Below are 17,528 nucleotides of genomic sequence, written 5' to 3'. Positions count from 1 at the left end.
AGCACCCAGCGTCCCAGCGAGGACACCCCCACCTGCTCTTAACCCCAGCCTGGCAGGGGCTGTGTCCCCAGCTTTAGCTCCTCACATCCCAAATCTTTCTCCTCTTGCTGTGGGGGGCCACAGGGAGAAATTTTTCATTGATCCTCATTTGACTTTGGTGAAATTTATCAGTGTATCCCTCAAACTGAGATGCATTTTAAGTAAGCAACTAAACTCGGAAAAGAACATTGTTAAAATCAAGCTCTTCAGCAACAGGGAATTTACTGGAAAGCCAAGAAAATGCAACTTTTTTTTCATGTCAAGGTTTCTCTGGAGCTGATTAGTTCAACTACCTTTCATCTAAAGATACAAAATGAGCTGCCCAGAGAAACAAATCCTGACTTCTAGCTAGGGTGGTTGTATAAAAACATTTCAAATGTTCACAATGTTTCAAAAAGGGTTTAAGCTATTGAGTTTTCACACTGAGGAGCTGCAGAGACCTGGCTGCACTTAAGGAACCAGAGGAAACAGAATGAGTGAAGTGTTTGTATAAATATTAGTCTTACATATATATTTACTTTAAAACTTACATTGATTCCACATTGTGCCAACTGCCCATTCTCCAAGGTATTCATCAGAGAAAGGAAATGGGGAAAAACCCCAAACCCACAAAACATAAAAACTCCAAGAGTGGCCACCTCTCACAGGTAGACAGGAAGTCCAAGCCCCAGGCACACTTGGGAACCTCAGAGCTTTCTCTTGTGCACTGAGCTCCGAGGAGCGAGAGCTTCCTCGCACAGATCCAGGGACAAAATCCACCTGGATCTGTCTGTATCCAGCCATAACGGGACTTTGTACCCTCTGCAGCCACACAAAGCAAGAACACTTCTTCCACTGTCACAGACTCACAAAATGTCACAGGTTGGGAGGGACCTCAAAGCCCATCCAGTGCCACCCTGCCATGGCAGGGTCACCTTTCCTTGGAGCATCCCAGCCTGGCCTTGGGCACTGCCAGGGACCCAGGGGCAGCCCCAGTTGCTCTGGACACCCTGTGCCAGGCCTGCCCACCCTCCTAGGGAACAATTCCCAATTCCCAATGTCCCACCCATCCCTGCCCCCTGGCAGTGGGAAATCATTCCTTGTCCTGTCACTGCACACCCTTGCCCAAGTCCCTCTCCAACATCACAATTTCTCTACAGCAAAGTGGAATATTTGGGCACCAGACTCAGCTGCTGGAGGGTCTCCCAAGCCCCCCATGCCAGAACCCCGGGCAGCACACCCCCTGTGCCCTGAGCCACCCTGCATGTCCCACCCCCAGCCCTGCCACCCCCCGGGGCTTGCTTGGGTTCTTCCTTGTTTTAACGGTGAATGCACGATTCCAAAAGAAAGCACAGGCTAAAGGACACTTCATCATGGCCTCACGAACACCACAAAGCACATCACACGGCACAGGAATGTCGGGGCTGGCGCTTCTCTAACGAAGCAAGGTAAAGTGGCAGCATCAGCAGTGACACGTGTGGTGACAGAGGCTTCTCTCTCGGGGACTCCAGCAAGCCCGGACCCCTCTTTGGATGAAAACCCCACCCCATGTAAACAACTCGTGTGGAAGGGGGGAAGCAGCACCCCATTGCCCAGCTGGACAAGGAGAGCCCTTCCTTGGCCTCCCAGATTTCGGGGTGCAGGGCGCCCCAGCTGCCCTCACCACCCCCACACCGTCACATTTTGGGGTGTCGGAGAAGGGGGGGGGAGAAGGAACGGATTCCCTGGACGCCCCCATCCCTGCCACAGCCCGAACAAGCCACACCTAAAGCGTCTTTCAGCCGCAGGTTCTCAAAGCGCTTCTGGAAGCGCAGAGACGGGCCCGGCGGCGCGTCCCTCCTGCCGGAGCTCTCCTGCCCGCGGCGCTGAACGCGGCCCCCGGTATTGCATAGCATCGCAGGCCCTGATTTCAGGGGTGGGCGCACAGCCACCCCACGCGTGGGGACCAGCCCCGCCGGGGGGACGCGACATCTCCCTCCCCGCCCCCCCGGCCTTCCCATGGGATGTGCCCCGAGGCGTGGGACCACCCGGATGGGGCCCGCTGCTCCCCCGGCTCCTTACCCCGGGAGCAGACAAACGCCATCGTGCGAGGATCCTTTTTCTTTGCTTTTTCTTTTTTTTTGTTTTCCTCTCTCTCTCTTTTTTTTTTTTTTTTTTTTTTTTTTGGTGTTTTGTGTTTTTAAATAAAAAATAAAATGTGTAAGAAAATAACATTTCTAAAGGAAACCATTATCATTCTATGCTCTCTCTCTCTTTCCTTTTCTCTTTTGCCTTTTTTTTTTTTTTTTTTTTTCCCTCTTTTTGGCCATCTTTCCATGGAACGAGATGTGCTGACCGGGGAGGGGACTCCTCCCGGCAGGAGACAATAACGACAGAGGGGAAAAAGAGAAGGAGCAGGAGAGCCAGGGAGCACCTCTGGCTCCGTGCTCAGTCCTCACACGTCGCTGGATGTCCTTGGTCTGGAGGAGAACGTGGAAGGGATGCACCCGCAGCAGGCCAGCCAGAGCGACTTCTGGATGTCCGGGTTCCTGAAGGCGTAAATGATGGGGTTGATGAGCGAGTTGCAGGTGGCGGGCAGCGCCAGCGAGTAGGTGTACACCGCGGGGTAGCTGGAATCGGCCACCAGCGAGTAGATGGCGAAGGGGATCCAGCACAGGGCGAAGGTGCCGAGGATGAGCGACAGCGTGGAGAGCCCTTTGCGGGTGGAGCTGGCCTGCGCCGTGGCGATGAACTGATGCTGCACGGCGATCTGCTGGGCGTGCCGGAAGGCGATCTTGCAGATCTGCAGGTAGAGCTGCATCATGAGGGCGAAGAGCAGCAGGAAGGTGACGGCCAGCACGGCCGCGTTGTCCTTGGTGACGGGCCGCAGGATGCTGCAGGAGCTCTGGTCCCGCAGGCAGTTCCAGCCCAGGAGGGGCAGCAGCCCCACGCCCAGGCACAGCAGCCACATCAGCAGCACCATGGCGCAGGTGAAGCCCAGCGTGCGCTCGCTGTGGTAGGTGAGCGCGTTGTACAGCGACAGGTAGCGGTCCACGGTGATGGCCAGGAGGCTGCAGACGGAGGCGGAGAAGGCGGCCAGCAGCAGCCCCGCCGCCGCCAGCTCCGCCGCCTCGCTGGGCGGCCGCAGCAGGTAGCGCACGGCGAAGTTGGCCACCAGCCCCAGCCCGGCCAGCAGGTCGGCCAGCGCCAGGCTGCCGATCAGCAGGAACATGGGCGCCCGCAGGCTCGGCGTGTAGAACAGCACGGCCAGCACCAGCGCGTTCTCCCCCGCCACCGCCGTGCCCGTGGCGCACAGCGCGATGTCCCAGGGGCTCACGGACCCCGCGGCCGCGGCCCCGCCGCCCGGCGCCGCCGTGCCCGGCCCGGCCGCCGCCGCCGAGGGCCAGGCCGGGGGCTCCGAGGCGTTGCCGAGCCCCGGGAGCCGCTGCTGCTGCTGCGGCTGCGGCGGCCACGGCTCCCCCATGGCGGCGGGGCCGTGCAGCATCGCTGGGGAGAGAGGGAGAAGGGGGCGGTGAGGGACGGACCCCGAGCCCCCCGAGAGCCGCCGAGCCCCGCGCTCGGCCCGCGCGGCGCCGCGCCGAGCCCGCGCCTCGAACCGAGCCGGGGGAGAACCTCACCGAGCCCGCCCCGCGTTCCGGAGCCCCCCGCCCCGGGACACCGCGCCCCGCACCGGGCCGCCCCCGCCCGCCGCATCCCCGCCCGCCCTCCCGCAGCCCGACTGCAGCTTCCCTGGGATGGAGCCCCCCCCATCCCCGGCTCGCCCCACACGCACCCTGGCCGCTATCTCCCGCCGGGCTGAGGCCGAGCACAACTCATCGCCCCGCTGCCCGCAGCCGCCTCCGTGCGCTCGGCTCCGTGCGGGGTCCGCAGCCACTGCGCACCCGGTGAGGAACCGGCCGCCCCCTCCTCCTCCTCCCCTCCCCGGGGCACGGCCACCTTTGCTACCTATTTATAGCGCACCCCCTCAGCCCCCCCTCCCGCAGCCCTTTCTTTTTTGCGCGCAGTGAGTAAAAATAAACACTATTAATAGGCCAGCGCCTGTATGCGGAGCCGCTGATGGAAGGAGCAGGCAGCGGCAAGGAACAGCCTACGTTAAGTTTCTCCTTCCTCCCTGCCTTTCCCTCCTTTGGAAAAGGCTGGTGCGAGATGCTCGCGGCCGGCGGCAACATCCCGCCCTGCCCGGCGGAGTAAATGCCCCCGGCCAGCCGAGGTGTGAAGGTCGGGGCTGTGCCCGCAGCCCGCTGCCATCCCCCGCCGCCACCATCGCCCCTTCCCGCACGCAGCCGCGACGCCGGGGGTTGTTGTTTTACCTGGTTTTAATGCTCGAGGATCAGCTTGCTCCCCCCACCCCGTTTTTATTTTTTTCCTTGCCGGTCCTTCCAGCCCTTGGTGCGAAGCCTCATTCCTCGGCGAGCATCGCTAATAGCGTTGGCAGAGAGCTGGCATCGACTTGCACTTAATATTCCTGCCCCATTGGATCTGCTGATAAATCTCAACTCTGACGTCAAAGTCTTCACTTATATTCATGATCCAAGTCTGTGAATCAGAGCCGCTGTGATCAGAATAACAACAAGGCTGGCTCCCCGCTCCACATCCCCTTGCACACCCGCAGGCACGCGGGGGGTGCGCGCCCGCCCCGCCGGTCCTTCATTCATCAGCCTCCCGCCACCCCGACGCACCTCCCCAAGGTCGGGCCCGCTGCACCTGCGTCCTGCGGATGCAGCTTGGGCACCGGCCAGGCTCGGGCGCCTCGCAGGGTTTATTTTTACCGCTTGTGCCGAGGGACGCGCGGATGCGAAGGGAGGGCGGCGACCCGGCGCGGCTCCGGTGCCGCGCTGCTCAAGGACAATGTCCGGGACGGCGGCACCGGGCCCTGCTCCGGGGTCGGTGCGGCCAGCCCGGGCCAGGGGCGTCCCTCCACAGGGAAACGCCGCACCCCGGAGCCTTCGCCCCACACGGGCTTCCCTCCAGCCAGCGAAAAGCTGGGATGAGGAGGATCTCGCTGGAATCGGGACCTGCCCAAGGACGCTGAGTATGGGGGTCTGTCCCCCTCACCGCAGTATCCACCCATCCCCAGAGCTTCCTCCCCGACTGTTTGGGAAAGGAACAGCCTGGAAAGGAACAAATCCCAAAGACACGGTTATTTTTCCAGCTATAAATGGCTCCGTGATTCATCTTGGGAGCGGAATCGTCAAAGCAGGGATGCTCAGCTCCTGGATCCACAGGATTTCAGCTACACCTTTCTCCCCTTTTTCCTACGGGTTTCATAACACTCCAGCTTCCCTCTTTCATCCCCCTCTCTCTTCCAGGCTGGAGCTTTGCGGCGCAGCCAGCTCAGCGCCGGGAAGCATTTCCAGCTCCTGACGCGCAGAGATATTTAGGTGAACAGCAGCGATTCTGGCTGAACCCAGCCGCCCCAGTTTGGAGCATCTGGGTTGCTAAGGAGGCCAAGCCCCATCCCGGGGACGGGAATCGTCATCTACCTGGGGCCGCCGCCGCGTGACCGAGCCCGTGAGCCGAGCGGCGGCAGAAGGGGCGGAGGAAACCCGAGCGAGGAGCTGAATGAATCCGCTCCCGCTCCCGGGAATTACGCACGGCCCGGGGAAGGGGAGGCGGCTCGGGAGCTCGGCCCGGCTCCCCTCGGCAGCGGCCAGGAGCGGGCTGCGGGAGCGCTCCGCAAGGGGATGCGCCGGCCGTGCGTGGAGGTCTGCGGGGTCAGAGCCCACCCAGGACGGGCCAGGAGCGCTGCAGGGCTGAGCAGGGATGTCCCCGCTGTCCCCAGCCCGCTGTCCCCAGCCCGCGGCCGGCAGCAAGGCTGAGCGAGGACGGGCGCACGCAGCGCACACCAGAGACCCCGTCCGGCCCTTGTCCCCTGGGGACACGCACACTCCAGAGGGTCCCGGCTGATCCCAAACCCCGTGGGCTCGCTGCAGCTGCCTCGGCCCTCCTGCTCCGTCCAGCATCCCGCCCTTCCTGCCCCTCCCCGAGAGCCCCTCAAACACCCGGCACTCCCGCAGCAGCCCCTCCCTTCGCACCTCGACATCCCAGCACAGGTTTGCCGCAATCCCGGGATGTTTTCCCCGTGTCCTACAGAAACACCAGTCCCTGGTAGGTGTTCCTCCTCTTGGCTGCAGAAGTGCCCCTTTCCATACCCACATCCCAGTGGATTTCAGCCGGTGCTGGGAGCTGCTTGTCCTCCTGCCCAGGGAAGAGCAACCCCGTGTCTCCAATGAGGTTTTTTGGGGTTTCACCTGTGCAATGGGGTGCAGTGGACTGGCAAAGAACCAGCTGGGGTACCCCAAGAATGCTGAGATTTGCTGGTGACAAAAATGACATTACCTGGCCCCTTTGAAACCACGGCTTGCTGTCCCCAGAGCAGCCACATGAGAGGATGGGCCACTGCACACCCTGTTTTCAAGGCTTGACAATCAACTTTTTGAAGTTGTATTCAATGTTCTGAGCTCCATGAGTAGCTGCAAGACCATTCTGGTAATATTCACATACGAGATATGCTTTATCTGTAGTTAAATTACAGACTCGATAGAGAGGAGCAAAGATCTAAGCAAAGACACAAGCCTGACACTAATTTCAGAGCAAGAGGCCACCAGCCTCACCTGGGAATGCTGTTCAGCATGGAAAAAGTCTCCCACCTTCATTCCCCATCATCCTCCTTGGATTTTGGCCCTTGGGAGAAAGCTCAGTGCTGAGCAAGGCAGCTTTTCCTGTGGCACTGCCCTGTGGTGCTGCTGGGTGCTCCCAGCCCACAGCAGGGCCTGACCTGGGGCTCATCCTCCCTTAGAATTTGTTATTTTCTGATTAAAACAAGTGGCTGCCACAGGCACAGCCACTGGGAACCAAAGTTGGAACAAGGGCTGCTCTTTAAGGGCACACTAGTGGTACAGAGCAATAACCACAATTCCAATTCTCCATCATTTTTACCTCCACAAATATTCAAATCGACTTTTCATCTTTTCTTTAGGAAAACGTCATCACCTCCCGGCATCCCAGCAGCTTTTCCCACCCCGGCTCCCACTGCTGTGGGAGCATCCTGTGGCTGAGTGACAAATCCATGACCTCACTGCCTTGTGACCCCTGAGCCAGGCCCAAATCCACGCTGCTGGAACATTCCCCCACATTTTATTTATCCCGGAGTCTTTTCCGCAGCGAGCGGATCCAGCCTCATCCCAGCACCTCCCTTGTTCCCTGTTACTCCAACGGTGCTTGAGGAGCTCTAAGCAGGAAAAGCACAGCTATAATTAGCAGTGCTGACTAATCAGGGTGGCAAACGAGCTCTCGGAGCGCGCCAGCCTCCCCAAAACGGGGCCGTCGGGGGCTGCGCTGCTGGGAGCGCGTGAAGCCCTACATTCAAAGGCTTTGCATAATTCTTGGTGGAAATGAGGCCATTTTCTCACTGCTGCCACTGGAAAGATGGGAATTCTCCTAGAGCTGCTCCAGCTGCAGCGTCCCAGCCTGGTGGGAAGAGCCAGGGCTCCGTGGTGGGTTGGGGTGGTTGAGGTGCGGATGCCAAAGTCAGGCACTGGAGGAGTTGGAGGGTGGCAGAGAAGAGTGTGGCTGATAAAATCATCCACCTCTGTGGAAAAGCAGCTGACTTGCCTGAAAAGCCTCTCTCCAGGTGGCTGGAGTGGGCCCCTTCCAGGTTTTTTTGCAAGGGTGACCTCTGCCATCCCCCTGCAGCAGCACTGCTGCAACCCTGACTTCGCCTCTTGGAGAGGCACGGGCGGATCCTTGGCTCCCCTGCAGCAGGGAGCACCTCCCTGCCCCCAGGTGAGCACCTCCCTGCCCCCAGGTGAGCACCTCCCTGCCCCCAGGTGAGGCTGTGCAGCCTGGGGACAGTGGGGACACCGTGTCCCACTGCCCTCTTGCTGTCACACGTGCAGGGAACATTCCCCATTTAGGGGGACAGTGCCTGGCTGTGCCAGGAGGGAAGGAGAGATTCCAAGGCTCACTCCGACTTCTCCTCCTGATTCCCACCAAACAAACACTCGGGCCAAGCAGGGAGAGGATTTCTGCTCCTTCCATCAGTGATATCATCCCCACACAATGGTTTTGTTCCAAGTCCTTTCCTGAGCCAGAGGGACACGATTTGGAGCACCTTTGCTGGCACATGCCGTGTCACCATATGTCACTGAGTAGGGCTTCTGGGAAAAGGGTTTTATTTTCCCCAAAATAAAGGTTTTTGCACTGCGTTCTACTCCTTTTCCCAAGCTGTATGTGCTGCTCTGGCTGGGTGCCTTATCAGGAGTGACTGTTTCCCTAAACTGCCATTCAGCCATAGGGAACACGGGGAACTGGCACAATATTTAGCAAAATATTCAGCAAAATATGAGTGTAATAATTAATAATTATTTATTAATTTACCTGACATGGCATGGAGGTAAGGAAGGTTTTCTAGGGGTTTCAATGTGGAAAAATAGGAAAGATCCTTAAAAAAAAATTGAAAACCTGGAGGTTTTTGCATCCGAGTGCTGGGCAGTTGTCCCTCCCTGCTGTGCCCCTGCCACCTGCTGCCACCAATGTGAATTTTCCAAAACCAGGCTTGGAGTGAGCAGCTCCAGAGCACCAAACCCTGGAGTCACAGCAGAGAAGCAGCTCTGAGCACCAGGATGGTCCTGGCTCCGTGTGGAAAAGCCCTCAGCTGCCCCCAGCCAAGGACACGCCAGCACCAACAGGAATCCACAGGCACCGAGTGTGGAGTCCATGCAGGGATGGCTTTGCTGCTCCATTCAATCCCTGAACCCCCTGATGATCCCTCCTGGGGGATTGGCACAGGGGAACACGAGGCAGCCCACTCCCCTGGGGGAAAACCCCCTGTGGTGGCCCTGGAAGCACCTCCAGCCTCCCCAGCTGCCTTCCCGCTGGGCAGGAAGGACATTGGCTTCCAGAATTCCTGGGGAACCAATTCCCAGCTTTGAAGTGGAGCACAAGCAGCTCCACACCCCCACACTGGTCCTCTCTGGTTATTGGTTTTAACTCAGGCTTCTGGCATTTAAACAGGATCCTGTGTGGAGTCACAGCACTGGGCTCCCCTCCTGAGCACGGGCACATTCCCGGGAATTAGGCTGGGGAGCCACAATGCCTGGACCCAGAGCCCTGCTCTCCAAGATTGGGTGGGTTAGGACATCACCCAGAAAAGGCCACAGCTGCTGGCTGGGAGTCTAATCATTTGTATAAAGCAAGTGCTTGGCTTGGAAAAAAAATCTGTTTACTTAAAGAGAGCCATGAGTGGGGCTTGCCAGCAACCAAGCCTCAGCCTGAGCCATACCCACCTGGATTTTTGGGGGGTGGAAGTTTTTTCCCTCTCTGGGCATTACAATTTCTCCTTCAGCACCACTGTCCAGAGCTGTCTCAGCACTTGGGGATTCCTCCAGGATAAAAGAGCCATTTCCAGGAGTGTGAACACCCAGCCAGAGTGGAGAGCTGCTGAACATCCTGGGAAGGTGCCTTCTCCATCCTCCGGGCTGGGAGGTTCTCCGGTCCCACAGGAATTCCCTCTGTCCTGGGGGCTTCACCCAGAGCTGTGCTGGGCCTCTCCCCCTGGCTTGGCTGAGAAACATCCTCCCCCCAGACCCCCACGGGTGAATTCATGGCAAAAAGGCACCTGGAAGAGGGAATGGGGAAAGCAGCAACAGGGAAAACCCTCCACATTCTTTAAAACTGCCGAATTGGAAAAGTTTGGAGGAGATGAAAGCAGCAGGATGGATGGGGAGGATGAGACCCAGAACTGCACCTTCCCACCCGGTTTTGAGCTGTTTCCCTGGGGTTTTCTGATTTTTTTTTTCCTCCTGAAAGGTCAGCTCTCTTGTCAGAGCTGGAAGTCACAAGCACCATCCCTGACACGAGTGTAATCGTGTTTGATGAGTCACTTGTTTAACAGGAAGAGGCTGCTGGTTGCTATAGGGATGGCAGCAGAGGGGAGAGGATCCCTCCCTTACCCTGATCAAACAGAAAAACGCAACAATTCCGGGCCGAAGTCCCCTTTGCTGTAACTTTTTGGCACGGTTTGGTATCCTGGCCACAGGGATGGCCAGGCAGGTCCCTGAACACGAGACACGCTGGAGTTTGGGGACATCACAAGGCTGGGCAGAGACGAGGGAAGGGCCTGGATGAGCGCTGGGGACTGGCAGCTTTGGGGTGACAGAAGGAGAGGTGACAGAAGGAGACCCTGCTGAGCTCCCCAGCCCTCCTCAGGGCTTTTCCCTCTATCGAAGGGAGTCGCAGCACTCCCGGAGTGCCTGATCCCTCTGCAGCGAGCTGCTGCCCTGCTTGGAAAGGTGACATCTGCACCGGGCTGGGGGAGCCGTGCCTGCTGTCACCTTTGGAAATGAGGCCACCGGCTCACCGAGGATGCCCCAATGTCACCGTGACCCATCTCCTCCCGGCTCGCTGACTGCCAGCCTTCATCCCCCGGGTTTCGGCACCCCCAGGCTCCTCTGCCCCTCCCTGCACCCCTCGTTTCCCCTTCCCCTCTGCCGCGCCGGGCTGCGGGATTCATCCCCAGATTCAGACCCGGAGGAAGCTCCCAACCGGCTTTTACAGGGACGTGGTGGGGGGATTCTGCCAGCTCCATCCCTGCAAAGCCTCGGGAACCCCCCAGATGCTGCTCTGCCCCGGGACACCCCCAGCTCCTCATTAGGGAATCGCTAATTACCTCGCCATTGTTCCTTGACGCTTTGTGTGGCTAAGTTTAGCTCCGCTGCTCCTGGCAGGGATGCGGTTTGCCCACTCGCACTTTTTCCTGTGGATCAGGAGAATTTGGTGCCTCTTCGTGATGGGGAGGAGAGAGGGAAGAAACCTCCAGCCTTCGGTTTTATATGAGAGGGTTTAAGAGATCTTTACTGTGCTCCCAGCAGCTCTGGGTTTCAGAGAGGAGCATCTCCACTGGGAAAAGTGAAAGGTACGAAAAATAAGAAGATGGCACTGGGAGAGACCCAGACCTCCGTGGGGGCATGATGGTTTTGGGTGCTCTGATGCCACAGTGGCACTGCCAGCACTGGGGATGGCTCTGTCCCACCACCTCCGTCCTCTCCAAGCCACCTCGGCCCCACCAAACCCAGCCTGGCAAATTCCCCAGGCATTTTGGGAGTTCCTCACACGGGCAGCACCACGCCCATGGAAAGGGGGGCTACGGGAATTCCCTCTGCTCCATGAATAAATACCCTCGTGCTTCACGGGGTGTCTGCCCAAATCTGCCTCGTTGGGTGCCTGAGTTCCCCAAATCCTGCCCTGTTGTGTCCCTGCATCCCAAATCCTCCTTATTGTGTACCAACCTCCCAGATCCTGCCTCAGCGAGTCCCTGACCCCCAAATCCCATCCCTGCACCCCAAAGTACACAACCCCAACCCTGGGGAGGGGAGAGATTCTCCACGGCCACCCAGCTAAATCATCACTGCCCCGTGCTTAATTAAATCCGACCCGAAATCACCCACCCTGGGATAATGTGAGGCCAGGTGGCTCTTTCGAGGAGGAAAAACCCCGTTTTTCCCATCAGGTGCTTCTTGAGGCACACCAGGGGCTCTTTAAGCAGCGCAGCTCCCGAAGGTCGGCTCCGCACACGGATTCACGCCGGGACACCGCGGGCGAGCGAGCACACGGCTATTTTTAGCTGCGTGGTGGCTTTTTAAGAGAACAAAAACCCCATCCAGAAAAAAAACATCGCGGGGATATTGGGAAAAATAAACCAAGGCCAAGTTGCCGGTCCTTGGGAGCGCCCGTTGGAGCATCCCGGGATCCTCGCAGCCCGGTCCCCAGCCCTGGCTCACGGCAAATTTAGGGGAATGTCAGAGATTTCACCCCAAGGCACAGGGTGTCGGCCTTTCCCGACCCTGTTAAACCGGGAGCAGGGAGATCAGAGCATCCTCCCAGCACACAGCTGGGTGCTGTGCCATTAATTAGCGCCTCAGCTCAATTAGTGCCTGGTGAAGGGGAGGGAAACGAAGGTTTGCTGAGCACCCAGGGCAGGTGGGGCCACGGCCAGAAACCCCCCCAGCAGCCTGGCCTGGCCCTCGGGGGCTGTTTTGGGGTTGGAGCATCCCCACGGGCTGGGCTCCATCCCTGTGCCCCAGCAGAGGCACCCCGAGGTGTCCTGTGAGCCCCTGGCACTGCACTTGGACCAGGCAAAGCCAGGGGGTATTTTCTCCTCTAATTACAGCATTTTTATCTTCTAAACCTTTCAAGGTGTCACAACCCGGCAGGCAGAGCAGCACATGGGGTGTGGCACAGCTGGGGCCTCACCTCCCCTGTGCCTGGCTCTGCTGCCCAGCCAGGAGAAACGTCCCCAAATCAGGGTGCCAGGAGAAACGTCCCCAAATCAGGGTGCCAGGAGAAGTGACCCCAAATCAGGGTGCCAGAAGAAATGACCCCAAATCAGGGTGCCAGGAGAAGTGACCCCAAATCAGGGTGCCAAGAGAAGCGACCCCAAATCAGGGTGCTTGGGCTACCACATGTGCCCTGGCAAGGGGCAAAGCCCCGGTTGGGAGCAGGGCTGTATCTGGGTAGGGCAATCTGCTCAGCAGGGTAAATAAAAGAGAGTTAATGCACAAGAGCCACTGGAAACTCCTCAGCCAGCCCACCCCTCCATCTGCTGCTCCTGGCTCTTGAGACACAGCCCAAGTGGTGCTGGAGAGAGGGAAACAGGGAAAAGAAGCAGCCCAGCTTCTCCCAGCACCTGAGGGAGAGGAGAAGCCCTGGAGCAGAGCTGGGAACTGCTCAGCAGATTCCAAATGGAGCAAAACACTGAAGGATTTTACCTCAGCTGGTCCAGCTGATGGGAAAGGGAGGATTTTTACAGGTGTGGGTTAGACCTACACAGGGTTCACCATCCGGGGATTCTCTGGGATGCAGGGATGGAACTTCCCACCTGCCACAGGGAGCAGAGCTGCTGGAGGTGCAGCTCTGGCTGCCAAGGAGAGAGCAGAGTTCAAATCCATCAAAGATGCACAAGGGCAAGGGAGACCTCCCTAAACACCTCCCAGCAAGCTTGGAGGAAAACCAGGGTGGAAATGGATGGGATGAAACTCAAAGCAAGGTGATTCCCCATCCATGGAAGTGTTTGGATGGGGCTTGGAGCAACCTGGGAGAGGGAAGGTGTCCCTGTCCCTAGCTCAGGGTGGAAGGAGATGATCTTTAAGGTCCCTTCCAGACCATTCCATGATGATTCCCTGGTGCTAATCAATGGAGCAGAGATGGAGGAGGGGTCAGTGGGTCTGCAGCTGCTCCGAGGTTTTGGGGGATCCCAGCTGCTCCCAGGAGCACTTGGAGCAGAGCCGGCTCCCTCCCAGCAGATCCACCAGCCCCGTTCTTCTGCTGAGTGCTGAGATAAAATCGCTGCAGATTCTCCAGGAGCTGTCACTCAGATCCCACAGTTTGCTTTTGACCAACAGGCAAACCTTGGAACGAGCCCGGGGAAGGTGCAGGGGAGAGTGAATATTTCCTTTCCTCCCTGGGAAGGAAAAAAACCCAACTGCAGGAGCCACTTTGCAGCCTCAGGTACAGAAACACCCAGCAGAGCTGGAGGAGGGCTGAGGGAGCCACATCCCAGTCAGCCACGGCTCCTCCCAGTCCTGGATACTGGGAGCCACTGCCAGGAGATGGGATCACCAGTATCACGGCTGGGATGCCACCACACAAAACGTCCCCCCAAGCTCTTGTTTTTCCCTCCCCATTTTCCAACACTGTGGGAGTCCAGGGCATCCCTCTGGCTGCCCTGGCAGGTCTGGGACCCTGGCAGGGGTCAGGAACCCCCTGGACAGAGCCCCCAGAGACACTGGCTGTGATCTCTGTCCATGGAAAAGAGTTTTCAATCTCACAGGATCAATTACAAGCTCTGAGTGTTTGATATCAGTAATAATTAAGTGTGGCACGTGTGCAAAAGTAAAGTTTTAGGATTCTAGATGAGGGGTCCAAAGGGAACAAGATAGAGGAAATTGGGTGTGCCTTGTCCTTTTTCTCCTTCTTCATGCCCTCCATGTCTCACTGTGGTGTTGGCATTTTTCTGTTGGTTCAGGCTGGGGACACACTGTCCAACGTAGGTGACAGATATTGGCACGTTCTTGTAAATGCAGCCCAGGGAGTTTCTGGTATTTAATGTTTGTAACATCCCACTGAGGGCAGAGCCCCACACGCTGCCCTGCAGGACAGAGCTGGGCAGGGCAGCAGAACATGTGAGAGATAAACAGAATAAACAACCTGGAAACCAGCACAGACCAATTATGGCTTCTGCTTTGGCAGGGGACTGACAGACAGAGACTTTCTACAATCTCAGGATCATCAATAGCTCAGATTCTGACACCACGGCTCCCAGAGGCTGCTCCTGCTCCCAGCACAGCCCTTTTGTCACTCGGCTTTGTCCCCTCTCTGCTCCAAGCACGGACACATCTCACATCTCCCCCTGCTCCTGCTGCAATTCCTGCCCGCAGCCGGAGGCAGGAGCGCATCCCGCTCCTTCCCTGCCTTGTTTCCAAGAGCTTTGAGCTTTGTGGAGATATTTTTAGGAAATAACGTTCTTGCCAGCTCTCCTGGGAATCCTTCTGTCCCCAGTCACTGCTCTGGGAGCACTTGGCTCAAACTGGGTGGAAACAGCACGGAGAAATTGGTTTTTCCCAAATCCAGCAACATCCTCCCAGTGGAAATGTTAATAAAACCAAAGCTTGGCTTTTCTGCTGGGTCTGAGGTTCAAGAAATTCCATTTAAACCTGGGTTGAGGTTCAGTTTTATACCATCCATGAGAAACTGAGAGGAAAAATAAAGTAAAATCCCCATTCATTTTTTCCCTTTACTACTCCCTAGGGTTGAGTTAATGATAAGAATTCCTTTTATAATGATAACAATTCCCTTAATGCCCCTTCCTGCCTCACCAACCCACTCCTGTGCCCACATCTCAGGGCACACCTGGCAGGAGGCCTGGAAGGAGATGAGCACCTGGAGGTGTTGGGGCTGTCCCTCCATCCCATCAGCAGCAGGTTCCAGCTCTGCTTTGGCTCTTCTGTGCTGAAATGATGGCAGAGAATTCTGAAGGAATAAACTGGATTTTTTCCAGACTTGTGGCCTTTCGCTTGGAGAAATATTGTGACTCAAAATCAGAAAATGAGCAGTTAAATGCTAAAAAAAAAAAAAAAAAAAAAAAGAAAGAAAAATTAAAAAAGAGGACCTGGGGAGGATGGCCAAGAATAACCCTTTTCCTTGATCACCCCACGTGGTGCCTCATGCAACTCCCTGAGAATTTGCTAAGGAGCTGAGGGTGTGAGGTGGCAGCAAAGGGACCTGGAGCAGTTTCCAAAACTGCAAATACTGAAGTATTTTACCTCAGCTGGTCCAGGTGATGGGAAAGGGAGGATTTTTACAGGTGTGGGTTGGACCTACATGGGTTTCACCATCTGGGGATTCTCTGGGATGCAGGGATGGAACTTCCCACCTGTCACAGTCCACACTACCTGCAAGGACCCTGCTTCCAAAATATCCAAAGCATTTCAAATCATCCAAAAGGCCCAAGAGACCCAAACTGTGGGGGATGCAAAGGAGTCCAGACAAGGAGGTCTCACCAGGTCTGACAGCTGAGTTGTCATCAAGGTGAGATTCCTGCCTAAACACATTTCCCTGCCGGCTTTGAGCGGGGTTTATCCCACAAAGATCTCCAAGATCAAAGCCCTGTGGCCCCAAGTGCCTCTGGACACAGCTGGGCCTGCACAGCAGCTGACAGATGGGATTTCCCTTCCTTTGGGGCATCCCAGTCCCAGTCCCAGTCCCAGTCCCAGTCCCATCCCCATCCCCTACAGCACTTCCCTTTCTGCCTGGCAATGATTTGCTGGAGTAGCTGTGGCTGCTCCCTTGAGGTTGAAACAAAACCACTTAATCGAGTGCTAATTAGGGCACTTAATCACTACCAAACTCAGCTCCTGCTGAACTCCACCTGCGATTTCATGGACACACAAACTTCAGCTGCATTTGGCCTCAGCCTCCCACGGGCTGGTGGCAGCAGCAGCCCCAGATTCCGTCCAGCTCTTGATGGCTTGGCCCTTCTAATTCCAGGCCTTAAATCCGAGTAACTGTCTCTTTTCTACATTAAAATTCTTCACATGACACGTTCTGCTAAAGCAGCTGACTCCAGTTAAAAACCACCTGGAAAACAAAATGAACTCTGGTAGTTCTGGGATGTTTGGGATGTTCCCGACCCCAAGCACAGCTCCCAGACCCCATCCTTGCCCTTCTGCCCTCCCCCCACGCTGACTGGGACTGGGAAATCACCAGGGAAGACCCAGCTAGGACTACCTGAATATTTTTAATTGATTTTACACAGCTGAAGTGTTGCAACCACTGCAGTGTTTTGTATTTGTGCTTGTTGTTTGTATTTAGGAGCTTTTAAAACAACTGACAACCACTACATGCACTCATTATTAGCAACTCAAATATTTAACAGCCTGCTGCTGCTGCTGTGTAATTAATTCATCCTTCCCTTCCCAGCTTTCCCTCTCCTGCGGGTGCAGAAACATCCCCCACACTGCAGCACATCCAAACAAGCACCACGAGGGAGGGAAGGGATCGGAAGGGACCTTAAGGATCATCCCAATCCATCCCCTGCCATGGCAGGGACACCTTCCCCTGTCCCAGGCTGCTCCAAATCCCATCCAGCCTGGCCTTGGGCACTGCCAGGGATCCAGGGGCAGCCCCAGCTGCTCTGGGCACCTGTGCCAGGGCTGCCCACCCTGCCAGGGAGGAATTCCCTTCCAATATCCCATCTAAACTGCCCCAGTGTCACTTTGAGGCCATTCATTCTGACACAAATGTGTGAAGATCAAAGCGTTTCCCTTTGCAGCTTTGTCTGCAGAACAAAGGCCAGGATGACCCTGGCAGCACCCCACTGTCACTGCTTCATTTCTAACCTTCCCTAGCCTGAGCTCTCCCTCCCAGACACCTCATCCCACCGGGATTCTGCTCTGGGAGCAGATTCCCCAGCCAGGCCGGGCTTTGCAGGAGCAGGAGGGAGGCAGAGCAGCAGCAGCAGCCCCGATGTTAATTAGTGCAGCGAGAGCCAACGCCAGCAGCACTTTACATGTTGGGAATTAATTGTTTCAGGGATTGTTTCCTTTTGCTAAACACCGAGCTCCACAATGGGAAGGTCTGACTTGTCTCAGGGGCCTTTCTCAGTCCATTTTCTTTCTTGTACCCATCAAATAGGATTTGTTTGAGGAATCTCCTAAATTGAGCTGGCACAGGGACTTTAAAAGCTCCTGCTGGTACCCAGAACATGCTGAGCACCACCAGCAGGCCAGAGAGCACCTCTGTGCTGCAGCCCTGAGGGCAGAGCCTCTCCAACGCTGCAGGATGCGTGGAATTTGAAGCAAAATATCATTTCATAGAGAAATAATAACCGTGGGATGGTCTCCACCCTCACTCCAGTAGAGGTTCTGGAGAAGAGCTGCAGTGACCAACCCAGCTCCCAGATCCATCAGTCCTGCCCCAAATCACTTTCAGCCCTTCTGGATTTGGTTGTTTTC

General features: G+C 56.7%; 1 protein-coding gene across 1 annotated transcript; it reads right to left on the bottom strand.

Annotated features, from left to right (window-relative positions):
- Positions 1-2,271: 2,271 nt before the first annotated feature.
- LOC110467906 (G-protein coupled receptor 12) lies at positions 2,272-4,677 on the bottom strand. The gene is made up of 2 exons (XM_021525319.3): positions 4,329-4,677; positions 2,272-3,504 (listed from the first exon to the last, which is right to left on the bottom strand). The coding sequence occupies exon 2, from the start codon at positions 3,500-3,502 to the stop codon at positions 2,453-2,455; it is 1,050 nt and encodes a 349-aa protein (XP_021380994.2). The 5' UTR covers positions 3,503-3,504; positions 4,329-4,677; the 3' UTR covers positions 2,272-2,452.
- Between the last annotated feature and the right edge of the window lie 12,851 nt (positions 4,678-17,528).

Source organism: Lonchura striata, chromosome 14 (assembly GCF_046129695.1).
Source record: "Lonchura striata isolate bLonStr1 chromosome 14, bLonStr1.mat, whole genome shotgun sequence".
Lineage (NCBI taxonomy): Eukaryota > Metazoa > Chordata > Aves > Passeriformes > Estrildidae > Lonchura > Lonchura striata.
Note: the sequence above shows the minus strand (reverse complement) of the source record. Positions and strands in the feature narration are given on the sequence as shown.